The sequence below is a fragment of the Crotalus tigris genome, unplaced genomic scaffold, assembly GCF_016545835.1.
Source record: "Crotalus tigris isolate CLP2741 ecotype Arizona unplaced genomic scaffold, ASM1654583v1 scf7180000018432.44079421565:4894166, whole genome shotgun sequence".
In the NCBI taxonomy this organism is placed as follows: domain Eukaryota; kingdom Metazoa; phylum Chordata; class Lepidosauria; order Squamata; family Viperidae; genus Crotalus; species Crotalus tigris.
Window position 1 is genome coordinate 2,819,265 of NW_024096999.1, and position 20,866 is coordinate 2,840,130.

Here is a 20,866-nt window from a genome sequence, read left to right on the forward strand (position 1 = left end):
GCTAGGGGTCTATTTGCACTGTCTGATTCTTAAGAAAATTTGTGTATAAAGTAGAGAAGAAATAACATCAAATAAGATGAAACGTTTAATATAGAAGAATTAAAAAGTGGAAGCAACATAGCTTAGACCAGTTTGCCTGGAACAGCAATATAATGCACGATAGAAAACAACGACTTCGCAAACGCTTCTGTCGACATACCTTTGAGAGCAGTTGTCAAAGCTAATTATTTCAAATGTTAGTAGAGAATTTCTGAAGCAAAACATTCTGCCTTTTATTTTAAAAACCAAACTTGTAATAAATGTACAATAAAAACAAGAAAGGAAAAGTAATAATTCACATTAACTTAAAACAGTTGCCCAACCTTTTTAACACTACCCAGGATTATTTTATCTTAATACTCTTGAAAAGAATCTACTTTAATCTCCTAAGACTTTCTAAAAGTCCTTTATCTATAGTAAGACCTCACTAGAAGTTTGTTCCCATCATGAAACGTAGGAAATTCATCCTCCACATATTAATTACACAGTAATTATAATGAACACAATAAAGGGTGCACACAGGGTTCAGCATAAAAGGATTTGCAGTCAACTGAACTGCGCTGTGAAGCTTTTTCAAAATGAATACGAGCAGTCCTCATTAATAGATTTACTCCAGAGAATACTCCAATTTCTTCAAATCTATAAATCTTTATATCTAAAATGCATTCTAAAAAGCCTTACACAAATGGATCTAGCAGGAATAAAATCACAGCAAAATATAGGCAGTCCTTAACAGTACCAGTCAACAAAAGTCACTAGTACTTTAGAGATAATCTTAAATAAATGCTGTCCTTTCTTCCTGCTTGTTCTAGATTTGATGCACAAGGAAATCATTCTTTCAATTGGTTGCCCTAATTTTGCACAATATCAGAGGTGTCAAACAAAACACCTTTCCGTAGTTGCGTGTTCAATTCCATAGTCCCATCTAAAAGAAACTGTAATTTGTGTAGATAAGGTAGCATTGCTGTGGACTTTTTCAGACAATAATTTTATTTCACGAGTAGCATTCTTGTTGTGCTTTAACAACATGTTTTCCCCCCAACCCTTCCCTGAAGTGCATCACGGTTTCGTTACACTTTGTGGTGTGGCTTCCCACGTAGTCAAAACCCACCTTCAGCTGATGCTAAAGATTAGCAATGCTTTAAAACGGCCCATGGATCCTTCAGAAATCCTGATGCAAAAAGCAAAATCATACTTTGAAATAAGAGTAGAGATGAATAGTAGGGAGAGACATAGACGAGGCTGGCACAGACACAGTGCAGGTAGTCCTCATTCATTTAGTGGCCAATGCAACTTACAACGACCCTTTAAAAAGTAAGTGGTCCTCGCACTTTTTCCCTTGCGGCATTTCCACGGTGTCAACTCTACAACAAAATTAGCTGAAGCCGTTTTCCCTTCGTTTTCGGTTGCCACTGACTTGGGAGGAAGGAGATGAGAGTTTTATCTTAGCTGTAACAATACATGGGAACCAAGGTCATTGCTAGCTGCATTTTGGCAGGTTGTATCTTTTGTTAGAAAGCCCACGCAAGTAGTTAATTGGGAGATGAGATTTATGACATACTACAGAGGTGGGAAGTTTCACTTGTAACTTTATAGCCTTGGGGGGGAGGTTGTTTCAGTCTTGGGTTCACTTTTGAACATGCTGATATTACGTAGCCAAAGTTATGTAGCCAAACTTTTTTTCCTTGGAGTTCTTTTTACTGGTCTCATCTATCGTAACCACGACACACACGGTCGAAATTTGGGCACTTGACAACCAGGATATATTTGTTTGATGGTCTCAGGGTCATCTGATCGCTGTTTTCAAACATCCCAAATGGGTTCCAGCAAGCAAAATTAATACGGTAAGCTGGATTCACTTAACGGCTGTGTGGTTCCTTTAACAACAGTTGACCTGCTTAACAACCGTGGAAAAACAAGGTCATAAAATCGGGTGATTCATTTAACGACTGCAGTGCAAAATCTGATCCCAAGTGGGTCATAAATCAAGGGATACCTGTAGGACTACCTGGCCTGCTTCTTGTTCATTTTGGTTGCGAACCTACACAAGATAAAATTCGGCAGGACAATATGGACAGTTTTTACTTAGTATGCAGTGTTTGAACAGAAGCTGCCAGGGACACGGAGGCCCTGTGCGTAATGCTCTACGTCACTTAAAATAATGAGGGTGTTTCTGACACCAAGGGGGAAAAAAAAAAAGGCCCAATAGCTTCTCTGCACCGCAACCCATTTGGGAGATTAATCCACCATTCTATTTTAGAATTAGTAGTACAGTTGTACTAGGAATTGCCCATAATTTATATAAGCAGGGTTTCTAATTAAGAAAGAGCCTGGATTTTACACTGAGAATGCAGGAATTTCCACATTACTATAGGCCACTGAATGGCTGTTGAACTCAAATCGCATCTTGCAAAGACAAACAAGAGAAAAAGGAAGGAAAGGGCTTAGAGTCCTTCAACCCTAAAAAAAACAAGCACATTTAAGACTCAAACCCACAAGTGTTGTTGATACCAAGTCCAAGAAGTGAGTTCCAGAAAAGCAAATCTGCATTAGCTGGGGAAGTTCTCCCTTAGGCTGTTCCTTCCAGAACAGAAATGAGGTAAGTAGCGATGAAAACAGACAGGTCTAATTTATTTTGTAATGGTATAGAACAGTGGTTCTCAACCTTTTTAATGCCGCGACCCCCAACCGGTCAAAAGCCAATAGAATAAAAGGGAGCAGCACAGCTAAGGAAAAGGGGGAAAAAAATGGCGGACTGCGTTGTTTGGCAACCCCCAGGAAATGGTCGTTTGACCCCAAATGGGGTCCCGACCCACAGGTTGAGAACCACTGGTATAGAAGGACTGCAAGGAAGGTATTTTTGAGTCTTGAAACATTAGTTGAAGAGAAAAGTGGAAGTGCAGTTTGGGGGGATCTGCAGCAGATCTGAGGGCGGTTCTAATGGACAGTGAGAGGAGGGATCACAATTTAATGGCAGAGCAGATGGTAGTTCTACCTAAAAAGGCCTTCCAGATCCAGGTTCCAACCCAGTCTATTGTCATCTGATTTTTGCTCAAGGCAGTGCTATCGCAATCCTCCAATCTATCCTCACGAGAAGGCAAGGATGAAGCAAAAGGGCAGGGCATCTTGAAGCAAGCAACCCGCTCGGCTGCCAGTCCACAGAAAATTCTGGGTCCCCTGTGGCAGGAAGAAAAAAAAAATGGCATCCAGTAGACTCGACTATAAACATCTTTCAAGAACCTCTTGCTTTCTTCTCTTGAGACGCAAAACGCCAGCACAGACATTCGGCATAAAACTCCTTTACGGAAGATGACAGAATTTAACCGTTGCTAAAAAAAATAAAAACGAAGTCCAACAAGAAATTTCAAATGTAATTTCTCAGCCTCTTCTCTTTCGGGTCAAAAAACTTGGGATTTGGCTGTGTCGGTGCAGACAAAGTAAGTGATCAATTCTCCTTTTCCTTTCACATTAATCAGTCCTCGGCACTCACAAGCATATCCCAAGCTCTTCAGTATTTTGCATGTCTCTTCCGTCACCTGTGTATGAAACAGAAGTGGAGAGACCATTCAAAATCTTCAGTGAATATTTGATTGGTTTTGGACCCTGTTTTTTTGCTGGCACTTCCAGGAGAACTTATAAAAATCAGTACGTTTATCTGCACGGTCAAAGCTAAAGATGGATCATAGAAATAAATCCCAGCAGATGTGGCAACCCCCCCCCCCCATATTTCCCAGTAGTTAAGAGCTATATGGCTTGGCTGAACTAATCTCCACGTTCAGTATAGAGTTATTGTTGAAGTTTCCTTCTATCAAAATCCAAAATTTCTCTTCTTCCTTTACCTGGATTTTCCCAAGTTCTCCAGTAGTTTCCATTCTGCTGGCAACATTGACTGTGTTTCCCCAAATATCATATTGGGGTTTGCGGGCACCGATCACACCAGCTACTACCGGTCCATGATTGATGCCTGATAAACAGGATGGGGAAGGAGAAAATAAATGTATCATATAAGGTATACACAGGTTGTATGCAAATTTGGAAGAAAACAATCAGGAATGTTTTTGCATTGACAACAGATGGAAATGTAGCCATCTTTTACCTTTTGCTTTTAGAGTTAGATGAAGCTGGGAGGGGGTGTGTGAATGAGAGTTCAGCTAGTCATAACAACACTAAACCTAGCGTGAGAAACAAGGTTATTGTAACTAGAGCTGATAAGGAATTGGCGGGCTGGAGAACTGGAGAGGAAGCCTGCGCTTGGAGCTAATTGGCGAATGTGATTTATGACTGTTAATTGGAGGAGGGAATTGTGCTTTGATACTATGTAATTCCCCAGGGGAGGGGAATTCAGTTTTGGGCTTTGATTATGCAGTGCCGATATTATGCTACTCAAAATAAAGATTCTTTAAGGTAAAACAATGCCTCGAAGTTCTTCTGAAGAGTTTCATCTGTTGGAACCAGGACAGTATCCTTAATATATATATATAAAAAACACAGCATACCACTCTTTTGATCTGGGAGGATTTGGGACTACCTCGTCCCAAAACTTACCAACACGGAGACGGAAATTGTTGAACGAATGGCGGTTGATCCCATCTAGTTTAGTCATCAAGGCGATGGCGAATTCCACCATGATGCCAATTTGAGCACACTGTTTTTCTTGATCCTAAACAGATGGTGGGAAGTGGTTACATTCCAAAAACAAAGACTGCAACTTTTATATAAGAAATCCAAATGGCCTGGAAATTGGATTGATATTCTACTAAAACATGAGGTGTAAAATGTAATGACATCTTTGAAAAAGTAGCAGTGTAACAGAAGGTGAGTGGTAGATTCAGTGATCCCTTCAGTTCAGGGCAAAATCTTAGTGCGTACAGGATCGATGCATTGCTTAAACACTGCCACTGTCTTGTCCTTCATCAAAAATATATCTTATGAAAACCAACTATTATAGCTGGCAGAAGCAGTTAAAAGGATAACGTTATAAATGCATTGGACATTTTGGAATATTTGGAGCAACACAATGAAAGACAAGCTGTAGATGTACAAAAGATCTTTGCTAATTTGAACCACACTTTCTTGTTTAAGGTTTTGGAAGATACAAATTTTGGAGAGACCTTCATAAAGTGGATGAGATCCATCTACACTGGATGGATCTACACTTTGAAGCACAAATAATCGTTAATGGAGATCTAACAAAACCCTGTGAGACACACAAAAAAGGACAAGACGTGGATGCCCATTGTCCCCTCTCTTGTTTAGTTCTGGAACTACTGAATTCACTTATAAGACAAGATGAGAACACTGTGGGGTTAAAAATGAAAAAAAAAAAAACCTTAAAAGTGAAGGGCTTTTAATGACTTAGTCTTAGTTCTATAAGATTCCTTAAAGCAAAATGAAATAATAGGGAAACAGAAAGAATGTGGTCCATTAGCAGATTTTAAGAATAATAAACAGAAGACGAAGTTGTTAACAGAAATATGAGACTAGAAGATAAAACAGAACTGATGAATAAAATGGGTTTTAAGACTGAGGTAAAATGTTTGGGTATGATTAGGACAAATATGAACTATAAGTTACTTCAAAATTTTGATATGAAGTGAACTTGAAGATATATGGACTTCAACTCAAAAAACTCTGGGAAGTGAAGTCTAGACATCTTCAGATTGAAACACTGTTCTAAGGAATTAACCCCTCAAAAGGAGACCTACCACATTATTCTCTTGACCAGGGACCACGCAGAGTCCAGATGCTGCCATGTACGTGCTCCCAATAGTTTTGATTTTTTCAACCCCACTAAATTTAGGCTTTAGCAGCAGCTGTTGAAGAAAAAAATATATAGTATTTAGGAGCTGTCCATTCTCTCACTTTCTAATTGTACGAAAGGCCACGTTTTCTGAAAAAATGAGCCAACTCAAGTTGCGCTTCTACAGATACTGAATTCAGTCTAATATTTTCAATTTTTTGCAGATATCTAAGGATAAAATGTAATTTGATTAATCTGTATAACTTGAGGTTCGGTGTAATGCTTTCAACTCTCAAAATCCCGATAGACCAGCCACGCTTTTTAATTTGTCACTTTTCAATTACTGAAGGCTACCAATTCAACGTGAACTGTTATCCTGCTAAAGTAATAAAATTAAAACACTGTACAATATTCTGGCTTAATATAGGAAGTCTTCAGCTATTTTTGATCATAAATTTTAGCCCAATATTGTAAATAGCTTTCGAAGAAAGGTCAGAAGAATCAGCTCCCTTGTTCTTCCAATCTGAAGATGCAAAGAATGGAATCTGGAGTTGTTCTGTGGTACAAATATTATGTGGTACAAATGAGTTATGTTCCTTCCCTACCACTGTTCCCAGCTGATTCCTTCTTTAAATTTTATCAGGTCAAAAAATAATAATAAACCCTGTCAATCAAACTTGACTCCTAGTGGTCTCATTGACACAACCATTTATTTTGCAACAGTTCTTTCTGCCAGATCGTTGTTCAGTTTTCCAGTCAAGTCTACAACTCTGGCAGTGTCCTATTCTGTTACAGATAGTTCTCAACTCATAACCATTTGTTTAATGACATTCAAAGTGACAAGTGGCTTTTGACCCTTTTTCACACCATTGTAGCATTCCCATCACTGCATGGTCAAAATTCTGGTGCTTGGCAACCGACTCATATTTAGGACGGTTGCAGTGTCCTGGGGTCATGTGATCACTTTTTTGTGACCTTCTCACAAGCAAAGTCAATGGGGAAACCAGATTCACTTAATAACCATGTCACTAACTTATCAAATACAGTGATTCACTTAACAACTGTGGCAAGAAAGGTCGTAAAATGGGGCAAAACGCACTTAACAAGGGTCTTGCTTAGCAACAGAATTTTTGGGCTCAGCTGGGGTTATAAGTCAAGGACTATCTGTACTAACCACGCTTGATCCTTCTAGGGTTTCCAGTTCAGACAAGGTTAGCTTGGGACTGCCACTTGCCGAGACACACCCATCATCCACCCACTTTCACAACCTCATGTAGGAATTGGGTGTACCTTTCATTAACATCTGTTTCAGGTGGAGTCTATTAAGACTGAAGCATGGCTAAATCACATAGGTGAACAAGCCCTGCTAAATATTTGAGGAGAAGATTCATCTGAGTTCTCAAGTAGTAAATCTACATAGGCAGAGCAAGCGTTTCTCAACGTTGGCAACTTGGAAGGTGTGTGGACTCCCAAGAATTCCCCAGCCAGCACGTTGAAGTCCACATCTTCAAGCTGCCAAGTGAACCCAGAGGACTGCAGAAGCCAAAGTCAACAAATAGATACCTCATCAAAATCAGCAATGATCTCATTCAGGAGACGAAGACATTCCAGTCCTTCCTTGTTGACGTCGCACTCCGTATAAAATACCTTGAAGTCGGGGACTGAGGCAAACATGACACACACGGAGTCGTAAGACTGATGATACCAGTCCTGGGGGACATGTAACAATAGGTTCATGAACAATTGCTTTCAGCGTAATGCTCTACTCCCCCCCACCTCTCTCCGCCCACCCCTTTTAACCAAGGCAACAATGACACACAAAGTTCCTCTCTAGTAAGTCCACCGAAATTGCACAAGTAAAATATTAGGTGCTATACAAAGGAACCTGCCACACTGACTTGCATTAAGGGGTGCTACTCTTTTCTTTTCTTTTTTTAAAAACAATTTTATTGATTTTTCCATTTTTGCACCCGGAAGCTTAAGAGCCAACGTGGAGATAGGGTAATCAATTGAATATAATAACATCATAAATATACAGCTCACATAATACTCCTTAAAATTTCCCTCTCTATCAATTAACATGATATAGTCAAATTAATACATCTCTAGATAAAATTCATTCATTTATATGTTCCTAAATAAAAATCCCATTAATCAATAAAGGTTATCTGCAACCCATTATTTACAGTATATAAATCAAAGTCCTGTTTTCAGCTGTTATTAATTTTTAAATACCATATCCAACTTAGCATTAAACAAACATACTATTTACCATTTGGATGTCCCTAACTTCTCTTATTTAAACATATTATTTCCATCCTTACCGTCTTACAATTCTTAACCATATTCTGTTTCCTCTTCAGTAATTCTTCGTTTATTAATTTCATCTCTTCCATTATTACTATCTTTTTCTCATTATATGCTACTCTTTTCTTGTGTCAGCCAGCCCGCCCATATTTCTTCCAATGTTTCATTCATTTGCCATTTGTGTGTGTGTGTGTGTGTGTGTGTGATGCCTCTTTTGTCACTCCTAAGAATCTATAGTGCACAATGAGCCCTTGAGAAGTAACTCCCTAAAATTAATATCATTCTTACTAAACTTGGAGTTGTCCCAAGGGAGCTTTTTCAAGAGGCAAGGGGGCTTTCTTGATTGTCTTTGAAGACGTTTCGCTTCTCATCCAAGAAGCTTCTTCAGCTCTGACTGGAATGGTGGGGAATGGAAGGATTTATACTCCTTGCAGACAGCTGGTCATTTGCATCCTTTTAGAGAGTCATTGAGGCCACTTGGAGGTTTAGCTGTGTCCTCAGGATCACCCAAGTGGTGCAAATGGGTGTGGAGCCTTCTTGGAACTGCTGGAAGGACTCTATTGTAGAAACATCTATCTAGATGATGTTGTATCCCTCCCCTTCTGTTCTGTTTTGACCTAGATGGCCTCTTTGACCCCTCTTTCAAACCAGCGGTCCTCTCTGTCCAAAATGTGGACTTTGCTGTCTTCAAAAGAATAGCTTTTGTCTCTTAAATGCAGATGGACTGCTGAATCTTGTCCTGATGGGTTTGTTCTCCTATGTTGTGCCATGCGTTTGTGAAGTGGTTTGTTTTGTTTCCCCAATGTACAGATATGCACATATCTCAGTGCATTGTACTGCATACACCGCATTGCTCAGTTTGTGTCTGGGTGTTTTATCCTGGGGGTGGACAAGCTTCTGCCTTAGTGTATTCTTGGGTTTAAAGAGTGCGCACATGTTCTCTTGGCTGAAGATCCTTCTGAATTTTCAGATATTCAGATACTGGATTATGATGATAAATTTTATTTATGTAGCATCTCCCTCAAAAGAGCCCTCCATGGCTTAGGATCCATAGTTGTGGATGGGGTGACATTCCAAAACCTTATAATGATTTACATAGTTTTGGCTTAGCTTGCGGTATGAATCCAGATCCTGTGGCTTGTGAATCATGGCTTATGACTTACTGTTATACCTAAACCAAATCAAGATGACTTAATCAAGGAGCCAGGCTTAATGTGTTGTATGAATCAGCCACTGAGAATGGGTTTTCTACCAGTACTTAGGTTTCTTTCTTTTTAATTTGAGGGCAGCTTTAGTGAATGACCTCTTCAAGATCAATCGAAGCGCTATCAGCACCTTCAACCAAGCTTCTGCTATGTAACATTACAGTGAACTTTTCCATACCTCATTTAATTTGTCCCCAATAAAATGGGCCGCCACATGAGCTGGGAGGACATTTTCAAGCAGTAGCCTGTTTACATTCTCCATGGTTTCAAATGACTCATGTTCCTTTTTGAATTTGTTTTTCTGTAGGCAATCCAGACGACAATAATAGTCTATCTGTAAACAAACAAGGAGTCAGGAATTAGTTCCCAAAAGTATCAGCAACAAAGTTTATCCCATACTGATGTTGCAAAGATTAGAAAACGATTTATGACAACAATTCATTTATGCAATGACCTTAATCCAATTGACTTTGCATGTTTCAGTGATTCCTATAAATTTTACTTTTAAGTAAACATGCATGTCTGTCTGTCTGTCTGTCTGTCTTTCAGTCTGTCTGTCTGTGTCTGTCTGTCTGCCTGCCTGCCTATATCTATCTATCTATCTATCTATCTATCTATCTATCTATCTATCTATCTATCTATCTATCTATCTATCTATCTCTATCTAATTTACAGAGCCACCCATTTCATGAGCAAGTGACTCTGGACAGCATATAACAAAACTAAAACAATAAATTGTGTTTCTAAAGTGGGCAAGGCGTTGTATTTTCTTAACAACAATCACAACACAAAATGGTTCATTTCCACTTTTTGGCGCTTAAGCCTACCTGCCTAAATCGCTGTTCATTCGTTTTTCTGAACTGTAACGGCTGTAGATGGATAATTTGCCTTATTATATTTTAATATAAAAGGCCCAAATTTGTACAGACACGTACCTTGCACATGGGGATTTATGCTCAGATCCGCGCAATCATAGCCACTTCACAGGCATAGAGCTCAAACAAGTAAAATTATTAACAACAATAATATCAAGTGATTGCTAAGTCAATATGGACAGCCCAGAGCAATGCCTTGGGATAAACAATTAAAGGCAGTTTAAAATAGAAATGTGCTTTTCAGAGGAAAATTAGACTATGATGAATGCTTTATTTGTGTACTGAAGGGCTGGGATTTGTTATTTTGGTTTTGTGTGCATCGCTACATAGGGATAATACATTTCCACTATTAGGAAGCAGATGTACCAAATGCACTAGTTGGAACTCCATCAGAAAATGACATTCTGGTGAAAAAGGAATCTGTTTGATTAATATCTTCCACTGTAACATCCCCATAGTTCAAAATATTTGCTCTTGTCTTCTTCCTACGTAATTTTTGAGCATTAAAGTTGTGCATTAAGAAAATAACGACAAAAGTCAACTGTGACATCACCATCCAGCTTTATATTTGACCAACAATGAGTTTCAATGACCTGCTCCTACATGGAAGGTCTATTGAATCAACATCGTATTTTGTTGAGTTGTTCATCACATGGTATGTGCTACTCTGAGTTCAAATCATCACTCCTTGCTAATTACATTGGCTATTCTATGGAAGAAAATGCATTTCTACTAGCAGATTTCTGAGAATTTCAGAATTCTCAGAAAAGATCGCCAAAGATTGTTCTATCCTGGTGACGGTGGGAAAACTTTGCAATATAGATAGACTATTTTCCAAGTTATAAAGGAGCTCTGTGTTTTAGTTTTTCATAGTTCAGTTTTTATTGTATACAGTGTCATTTGATACATTTGTTCTGTGAACAAACAATGATGACAATGACAGATGTAAAGAGCAATAATAATAATAATGATGATGACTAATAGAAAGACACTTCTGGGTGTTGGGGTCAACTTTCCCAATTATGGGGCTGAAAATTTGAGGAGAAACAGACATAAGCCATACATGAATCCATACCTGCTTGGACAACAGAACCAGAGTTATATAAAAGAGTGCCAGGTACAAATTGATCATCACTCTGGGATTTTTTATAAAAAGCCTGAAGTAGAAAATAAAAGAACAAATTAGAACAATTACATGAAACACACAAGTTTATGACTGAAAAAGTTCAAAAGTTTGAACTACAGAATGCATAAGAAAGAAACTTGCACTGATATTTGTTAAAAGTATCTTCCTCAAGAGAAAGTGGCTTTCAGGAAGGGAGGTAGAGAAGAAAGGAAGGAAGGAAGGAAGGAAGGAAGGAAGGAAGGAAGGAAGGAAGGAAGGAAGGGGAGAAGGAAGGAAGGAAGGGAAGAAGGAAGGAAGATAGGAAGGAAGGAAGGAAGGAAGGAAGGAAGGAAGGAAGGAAGGAAGGAAGGGGAATAGAGGGAGGGAGGGAGGAAGGAAAGAAGCGAAGAAGGAAAGAATGAAGGAAGGGGAAGGAAGGGAGGGGAAGGAATGAGCCGAGGTGGCGCAGCAGTTAGAGTGCAGTACTGCAGGCCACTTTAGCTGACTGTGTTCAGCAGGTCAGCGGTTCAAATCTCACCGGCTCAAGGTTGACTCAGCCTTCCATCCTTCCGGGGTAGGTAAAATGAGGACCCAGATTGTTGGGGGCAATGTAAATATATATATATATACATTGCTTACTGGTGTACACCGCTTAGAGAGTGCTTGTACTTAAAGCGGTATATAAGTCTCATAAATAAATAAATAAAGGAAGGAAGGAGGGAGGGAGGGAGGGAGGGAGGAAGGGAGGGAGGGAGGGAGGGAGGGAGGAAGAAAGAAAGAAAAAAAGAAAGAAAGAAAGAAAGAAAGAAAGAAAGAAAAAAGGAAGTAAGGGGAAATGTGAGCTCATTTCAAACTTGTTAGAACATTCATTTCAGTGCTCAAAATAAAGTATGTAAATAGAAGAAAGGCAAATGCTATTTATAACAGTGACATCAAAGAAACAATCCAATTGCCCCTTGTGGCATTTTGTAGTACCCAGTCCAAAACAATATGCACCATCACAATAGTTTCAATGGGAAATGGTATCTTAAAATAGCCTGCATAGACCTGAATAACTTAATCTCTTCCACTATCACTTCACTATCGTTTTCATCCCACCCCACCCCACCTCACTCCATCCCCTGGCAAAGTTACTCGTGAGATACAAGCTCTTCCTACCTCTGTGCACAGTCCGGGTCGCAAGTGACATACGGATTGCGGTTAAATACGATGAAATATCCCACGACGGCTCCCGAGAGCAGCAGTAGCTTGAGTTCAAAACTCATTCGGAGAAACACAGAACAGGCAATGAAGCTCAGGAGGCAGCAGTAGGCATAATACTGGTAGAAAAGAAGGATTTAAGCAAGAGTTAGCTAATTGTTTCCATGTCAGAGTACTAGCAGAGGTTCTGTTGTCCAAGCAGGTTACCCAGGGCTGGACCCAAATCCGTACTTTTAAAATATTACATCCCTCTCCACTCACCGGGTAGATGGTAATCATATTAGATGATCCATCTTCAGTATCTGAATGGTTTCTTGGCAGCTGTTTTTTTTTGAGGGGGGAGGGAAAGAAGGGAAAAATATAAATAATGATTGAGGTGATACAATGGGCTTCACACAAGAAAAACTGTGAGGAGACAACTTAACAAAAATACGCAAGAGGGCTGAAATACATTTTAGTGCTAAGAAACAAGGTAGAAAAAGCCTCCTAACTGACATACTGTGGTAAAAGAAGGAGGGAAGATACAGGCCTTTGTTATTATATTTTATCTCCATAAAGTGTAGTTCTAGTCTGCCTGTGTAAATGCTTTCCAGTCTGAACTATTCAGTGGGGCTGACAAAAAAAAAAATCTATAGGCAATCCCCGGCTTATGACCATGATTGACCACAAAATTTCCATTTCTAAGCAAGGAAATCATTAAATGAGTTGTAACTCATTTCTTGCCCATTGTCATTATGCAAATCACTGCATTTGGTAAGTAAATCATGCAGTCATGTTTTCATGTCAGACTACTGGAATTGGGTATGTCTAGTTTAATGAAGAGAAGGACGAGGGGGGACATGATAGCAGCGTTCCAATATCTCAGGGGCTGCCCCAAAGAAGAGGGAGTCAAGCTATTCTCCAAAGCGCCTGAAGGCAGGACAAGAAGCAACGGATGGAAACTAATCAAAGAGAGAAGCAACCTGGAACTAAGGAGAAACTTCCTGACAGTGAGAACAATTAACCAGTGGAACAACCTGCCTCCAGAAGCGGTGAATGCTGGAAGTTTTTAAGAAGATACTGGACAGCCATTTGTCTGAAATGGTGTAGGGTTACCTGCCTAAGCAGGGGATTGGACTAGATGACCTCCAAGGTCCCTTCCAACTTTATTATTATTATTATTATTATTATTATTATTATCAGAGGGCTTATTATTACTATTGTTTTAAAATATTGTGTGAGTCAAAATATAAACCAGGGGTGTCCAAACTTGGCAACTAAGACCTGTGGATTTCAACTCCCAGAATTTCTGCTTGTCGGAAGCCGGGTGGGAAGGTTACAAATGGTGATCACTCAAACCCAGGACAACGCAACTGTCATAAATACATGCCAGTTTCCAAGTGCCCAAATTTTGATCATATGACCAGGGGGACGCTGCAACGGTTGTAAATGTGAAAAAAATAAGTCCCTTTTTTCCGTGCTGTGGTCGTAACTTCAATCTGTCACTAAATGAATGGTTATAATTCGAGGACTGCCTGTATAGATGACCCCCCCCCAACAAAAAGTTATGCATGGGATTAATGTTTCAAAATAAACGTTTCCAATGGATTCAAACTCACTTTAATCATTCGCATTCTGAATTTTTAACCTGGCTTTTAGCCAAGAGCATCCACAGAATATAAATGCAACACAATCAAGGTCAGATCCGAATAGAGCAAGGTTCATTTGCAAATCTCTATCCTGCAATAAGCTCTTGTTTAAAAAAAGGCAATTTGTGAGCAGTAGCAGCAACAAATCTATTCTACAGAAAGGAGATGGAAAAGCTAGATAAAGTCAGTGCAGCCTATAATCACAACATTATAGAGTATTTTCATCTTGTGATAAGAACCTGTTGAATAGCTCACACCTGCTATGAAACCCAAGCAATTATTCCAGCCAATAAAATCAAATTTTTACTCACTGGGTTGGAATTTGGTGAGGTACGTTGTCCACCAGACTGGCTCACTAGCTAGTGAAGACATTAAAAGCTGGTTAGGGAATCTTCTGGTGGCAATTCAAAACACATACATTTATTACCAAAACAGTAAGGAAAAGAAGGGCAATTGAAGCGACAGAAGGGTTGAACTGAAGAGGCTTCTTGGATGAGAAGCGAAACATTTTCAAAGAAAAAATAAATTTTGCAGCTTTTGAATTCTGGTGGTCCAGCTAATAAATTCTTGAAAAACTGACAACATATTTAAAGTAGAAAAAAACCATCATAATAACAACCTCATTTATTGTCATATCCATCTTATCTCTAAATACTTTCCTATTCCCCAAGCCTGTCCATCTTCACTGAAACTTTTTGTGGTTTTCTCAGCTACTTTTCTTCTATAGCATGAATTCCCCAAGTTATGTGCATGCTCCTTGCTAGATTCAACTGTGGTTAGTGGTATCAAGCTTTTGGGTGTGCAGCTGATGAGCAGGTTAGTTTGGTCGCTCAACAGTGAGACACTGGTGAAGAAGACACAGCAGCGCCTGCATTTTCTGCATCGGATGAGAAAAGCACATCTTCCTTCCCCTGTTCTCACCACTTTCTATAGAGGGAAGACTGAAAGCACCCTGTCATATTGTATTACTGTGTATTACTGTTTTGGAAAGAAAGGCTGTGCAGAGAGTGGTGAGGACAGCAGAAAAGATCATTGGCAATTTACTTCCTTCTATCCAGGATGTGGCATGTAAGCAATGCTTGAGCAGGGTATGCTGTATTATCTGGGACACTACACATCTTCTGCATGACCAGTTTTCTGATTATCTTCTGGGAGGGGGCTTTGCAGCATCCGAAGCAGAACAACTAGATTTTGTAATAGCCTTGTACCATATAATATCAACCTTGTTAACTCTCAAGACTCTTTTTTCTGCTATGTATTCTAAATGGTCTACGATTAATATATATTACATGTGTGTGTGTGTCTGTGTGTGGATGTGGATGTATAGTGTGTGTGTGTGTGTGTGTGTGTGTGTGTGTATCCTAAATTTTTGGATTGCTAACAAAGAATTAAGGGAGACTGGGATAGCTATTTCGAGCTGATTAGATCTCATCAGCCAGACATACCCTTCCGAGATTCGAACCTGGGCTGCTTGCATGTTAGGCAGCTATGTTGACCCTAAGCCACAGGCTCTTTCTCACTTTGTCAGCTGTATCAGGGAGGGAAGAGACCAGGGAAGGAGATTTATCTTGAGTGTTTTGTTTATATATATATATATATATATATATATATATATATATATATATGCATGTATGTGTGTATAGATATATAGATATAGATTAGATATAGATATAGAGAATAGATATAGATATAGAGATTAGATATAGAGATAGATGATTGATTGATAGATAGACAGATGACACTTAGATAAATAGATGGATAGATAGATAGACAGATGATAGACACATAGATAGATAGATAGATAGATAGATAGATAGATAGATAGATAGATATAATAGATATAGATATATAGATATCTTTTGAGAGTGGGCATCAGAATTTCATTTTTTAATGGGTGCCACTGTGTTCACAGAAAAAAGTGATAATATATCTTATCTCATCTCATCTCATCTCATCTTATCATCCCATCCCATCATATAAGGCAGTGTTTCTCAACCTTGACAATTTTAAGGCATGTGGACTTCAACTCCCAGAATTGCTGGCTGTGGAATTCTGGGAGTTGAAGTCCACATGCCTTAAAATTGTCAAGGTTGAGAAACACTGATATAAGGCCTTCCCATCAGCCATGACTGCAGATGGGGGCAAGCAGGGCCACGGCGTGCTTCCCCGTGAACATTCAACGGAAGGCATTACCAGATTGAAAACAGCAAGGATCAGCAGCGAGCCGAGGGCAAGGATGGCCAGGGGAAGCCTGATGGAGGGCATCGTTTCCACTTTCTCAGAAAGCAGGCGGAAGTAGCGTGTTAGCGGCCATCGCTTTGCGCAGCAACTCTGCCAACGAAGAAGAAAGGTTTCAAGATGGCAAATCCGCCACCGGTAGCACAGACGTTACATCACACCCATCACACGTGTTTGCAGTCCTGAGGATAATTAGGACCACAGCAATTTGACTAGACCGCTGAAAGAACCAGGAGTAATTTCCACAATTTGTTTGGACATCTCTGAAGCCTCCTCTATAATCTGATGAGCTTCCATTCAATTCCTATAATCCAGTACTCCAGGTAGTTCTTGACTCACAACCAGAATTCAGCCCAACATTTCTGTCATTAAGTGAGACGGCTAAATGGGTTTTGCTCCATTTTCTAACCATTTTTGCCACAGTTGTTGAGTGAACCACAGCAGTGGTTAAGATAGTAACACAGTGGTGAATTTGGCTTCCCCGTTGACTTTGCTTGTCACATGACCCCAGGACATGGCAGCTGTCAAACGTCAGTTGCCCAGTGTCTGAATTTTGATCATGTGACTGTTGGGATGCCACAACGTTTGTGTGAAAAATGGTCATATAAGTAATTTTTTGTAAGTGCCATTGCAACTTTGAACAGCTAGTAAATGAACTGTTGTAAATTGAGAATGACTTGTGTTTCTTACTTTTTCTTCCTTCTCTCTCCCCTTCTTTCTTCCCTTTGTGAGGTCTTTTTAAATACCAAGTCAGAGACTCTTATTTTATGTGTCTGGGATCGAAATCAGGCTAAAAATGACAATTGAGAGCCCAGCCCTTATAGCCACATGGCAGATAAAAAGGACATGGATTCTAGCTCTTGATTCAGCCTAGCCAGGGCATACCACACAAGGACTAGCAATATAAATGAACATTTCAGCTAGATTAGTAAAAGAAGGAGGAAGGAAAGAGCAAGCAAAAGCAGATTAAGAATTCAGAAATTGTAAATTCTCCAGAAGGGTCTGAATCTCTTCTGCTACAAAACTAGAGTCTAGAACGAGACTACAAAGTTTTTGGGATTTGCACAAATGGGAGCAATGCATAATTCCACTTGCAGATCTGAAAATCCGAGCGGACAGTTCAGCTTTTAATAAAATGCATCTTTGTGGTTGGAAAAGATGATGAAACTACAAATAGAATTTAAACCAGAATTGTTTTTGTTAGGACTATTAAGACTTAATTATGGCAAAGAGAATGACTACTTGATATTGCATGTTTTAACTGCTGCAAGGATAGTATTTGCCCAATTTTGGAAAAATGAGAATCTACCATCTGACCAGATTATTATTACCAAAATTTTAGAGTGTGCAGAAATGGATAGCCTAACATTAGAAATGAAAGAAAAAGATGACTCAATTTATTTTAGAACTTGGGAAAAATTTTATCAATGGTTAGAGACACGTTAGAATTTGAAGGATTCAATATTTTAGAATAGTTGACTGATTTTTAATCGAGTTCTAACTAACATTTTGATATGATTACTTTTCCTGATTTACTGATTTTCATTTGTTACTTTTGATTGTTAGGATTTATTTTTTTTTTTGAGATTTTATTATAGTGTTTACTTAAGAGATCAATGTATTTGTTTACTAATTGTTTTTAATATGTTACAGTTTAAGCTTTGTTAAAAATGGTTGAATATGATATTTACTTATCATTATGATCCGGACGGTTGCTTGTTTGTTGAAAGATGTGATTGTACCTATCCTTATTTTACCCTAATTCCTTATTTCCTTCCCCTCCCCACTTCCTTTTACTCCTCCCTTTACCATACCTGTATTGTTCCTATTTTTCCTCACTTATATAAATTTAATAAAATTTTGTTTTTTAAAAAATAAAATGCATCTTTGAAAAGACATTTTGCAATCTAGAGCAGTGTTTCTCAACCTCAGCAATTTTAAGTTATCATGCTGTCTGGGGAATTCTGGGAATTGAAATCCACGTATCTTAAAGTTGTCAAGATTGAGAAACACTGGTCTAAAACTTTGATTTCCCTTCTTTATTTTACTTACCCAACAGTCATCCGCAAAGCACACACACAAAATCAGCCCCATGATGACTGCTACGACCCCAAATGAGATTCCTAATGTTTGTGACCTGAAAGAGAGAATGAGGATTGATTTATTCAGCCTATGGCATATCGCACATGGACTAGCAATATAAATTAACATTTCAGCTAGATTAATAAAAGGAGGAGGAAGGAAAGAGCAAGCAAAAGCAGGTTAAGAATTCAGAAACTGTAAATTGTCCACAAAGGTCTAAATCTCTTCTACCAAAACTGGACCCTGAAGATCTGGAGTTTGTTATTCAATTTTAACTAGGATCACCCATCCCAAGCGCTTTTCTTTTCCTAAGTGGCTTTTCACTATGCAAGAAATGCTTGATCAAATCACAGCTTTGGAGCAAAAAACAGATATGTAGAAAATTCCCTTTGCTTCATGCTTTTTTTTTTTTTTGCAGATAAATCCTCCTTGAGTTGATGGAGGCTAGTAGATCTGGAGAAAATATCATCTCCATATCCTCTTTTATCCATTTTGTAGTTAATGTTAATGTAAGTTGCCCAGAGTTGCGAGATGATGAGATGGGTGGCATATGAATTGAATGAAATAAATAAATAAAATCTCTTGGCACTTAGACAATCAAGGCGCGTGGAAAGCCAGCACATTAAGAAGAAAAATTTAGCCTGGGTTGCTATTTTATTTCCTCGTTACTCTATTCCTTACTACTCCGCTCCGGGACAGGGGAAAAAAATCTACAATTCTGCAGAAAAACCTCTGAGCGTGCAAAAAATAATAGAGTTATGGAATAACAAAATAACAGTATTGGGAGAGGCCTTGGATGTCTTCTAGTCCAACCCCCTGTTCAAGCAGGCTCTCCAATTTCTTCTTCAAATGTAGCTCTGCAGGAAAGGAAGTACTGGCCAATGTCATCGATCTAATGGGATGTGTAGACAATCCTTGGATTGATTGCATACATAATAAAAAATAAAGACAACACTTACCATGGCATAATGCATATCTGTACTGTAAACATGCAGAGCAAAACAATGCCAGCACACACAAAATAACCCCTCAATTTGCGAATAGGAATTGTACGATACTGGAAAAAAAAAAGGAAAAGAAACAGAAAAGGCTTCAATATATTCATAAAAGACCATCTTTTGGGGTGACTTTGTCACGGAGAACAAAAAAAGTTATAAACAGCATGAAATCTGGCATACAACCCTCTTTGCTACATAACATATAGAATTGCAGGTAATTCTCTTTTTGCAACCAGTCCTTTAGTGACTGTTTGGAGTTTACAAAGGCACTGAAAAAAGTGATTTATGATCGGTCCTCATACTTACGACCATTGCAGCATCCCCATAATTAAAATTCATGCACTTGGCAACTGATACGTATTTATGATGGTTGCAGCATGCCGAGGTCAGCTGATCACCATTTACAATCTTCCCAAGTCAGCTTCTGACAAGCAAAGTCAATAAGGGAAGCTGGATTCGTTTAACAACCATGCGGTTCACTTAACAACTGCCGTGACCTGCTTAACCACCACGGCAAAAACAGGTGATAAAAACATGTATGATTCATTTAACGACGGCCTTGCTTAGCAACAGAAATTCTGGTCCCAATTGTGGCCTGTAAGTCAAGGATTAACAGAATAACACAGTTGAAAGGGACCTTGGAGGTCTTCTAGCCCAACCCCCTGCTCAGGCAGGAAACCCTATACCATTTCAGACCATCTCTTCTTAAAACCCTCCAGTGATGGAGCACCCACAACTTCTGGAGGCAGGTTGTTTCACTGGTTAATTGTTCTCACTGTCAGGAAATTTCTCCTTAGTTCCAGGATGCTTCTCTCCTTGATTAGTTTCCATCCATTGTTTCTTGTTCTATCTTCAGGTGCTTTGGAGAATAGGTTGACCCCCCCCTTTTTTTTTTGTGGGAGTCCTTAGATATTACCTCTATACAATCCTACCAACTAAAAGGCATCAGATTCCTTCAAAAAAGAGAAGTGATATTCAAAGGAAAACTGAAAATATCCTTTTCTAGGACACAGGTTGAAGCTAAATGAATGGAAGGTTTTGTCTCAGCCTAAAATTCTGTAAACAGGAAACCATAAGATTACATTTTGATTTGTTAAGGTTAGCTTCCTTTTCAAACGGTAAGCCCAGAGGACAACCCTTTTTGAGCTCTGAAAGATTTTACTCTGGTAAACATTCCTCCAATGTCTTACAAACCTCTTTTTCCAGTCCTGTTTCAACAAAGCAGAGCAAAAAGCCACACACTCCACGGAAATCATCTTTTTTACCGCACCATGGTCTGCACGAAGGAAAAGAAAGCAGAAACTGTTACGCACCAAGTGTGAAATTCTAATTATTTTAGTAAAGGATTCGTTGGTCAAAAAATCAGGTTATTAAAAAGACACGCAAGTATTTTGGAATTCAGACAAATAAAGGAAAACATAACACAGAGCAATAAAAAGGGGGAAAGAT

General features: G+C 38.9%; 1 protein-coding gene across 2 annotated transcripts in view; it reads right to left on the minus strand.

Moving 5' to 3' along the window:
- Nucleotides 1-72: 72 nt before the first annotated feature.
- Nucleotides 73-20,866, minus strand: part of ADCY7 (adenylate cyclase 7) — a 69,235-nt gene continuing 48,441 nt past the window's right edge. For both annotated transcript variants that reach the window (XM_039352424.1, XM_039352423.1), the window contains 14 exons: nucleotides 20,612-20,693; nucleotides 19,379-19,476; nucleotides 18,390-18,474; nucleotides 16,293-16,430; nucleotides 14,411-14,458; nucleotides 12,733-12,792; nucleotides 12,430-12,590; nucleotides 11,242-11,323; nucleotides 9,470-9,625; nucleotides 7,343-7,489; nucleotides 5,745-5,852; nucleotides 4,585-4,699; nucleotides 3,879-4,003; nucleotides 73-3,575 (listed from right to left, as the gene is read on the minus strand). In XM_039352424.1, coding sequence (XP_039208358.1) covers nucleotides 3,438-3,575; nucleotides 3,879-4,003; nucleotides 4,585-4,699; nucleotides 5,745-5,852; nucleotides 7,343-7,489; nucleotides 9,470-9,625; nucleotides 11,242-11,323; nucleotides 12,430-12,590; nucleotides 12,733-12,792; nucleotides 14,411-14,458; nucleotides 16,293-16,430; nucleotides 18,390-18,474; nucleotides 19,379-19,476; nucleotides 20,612-20,693 — 1,543 coding nt within the window. In that variant the 3' untranslated portion in view covers nucleotides 73-3,437. The remainder of the gene's footprint in view (nucleotides 3,576-3,878; nucleotides 4,004-4,584; nucleotides 4,700-5,744; nucleotides 5,853-7,342; nucleotides 7,490-9,469; nucleotides 9,626-11,241; nucleotides 11,324-12,429; nucleotides 12,591-12,732; nucleotides 12,793-14,410; nucleotides 14,459-16,292; nucleotides 16,431-18,389; nucleotides 18,475-19,378; nucleotides 19,477-20,611; nucleotides 20,694-20,866) is intronic.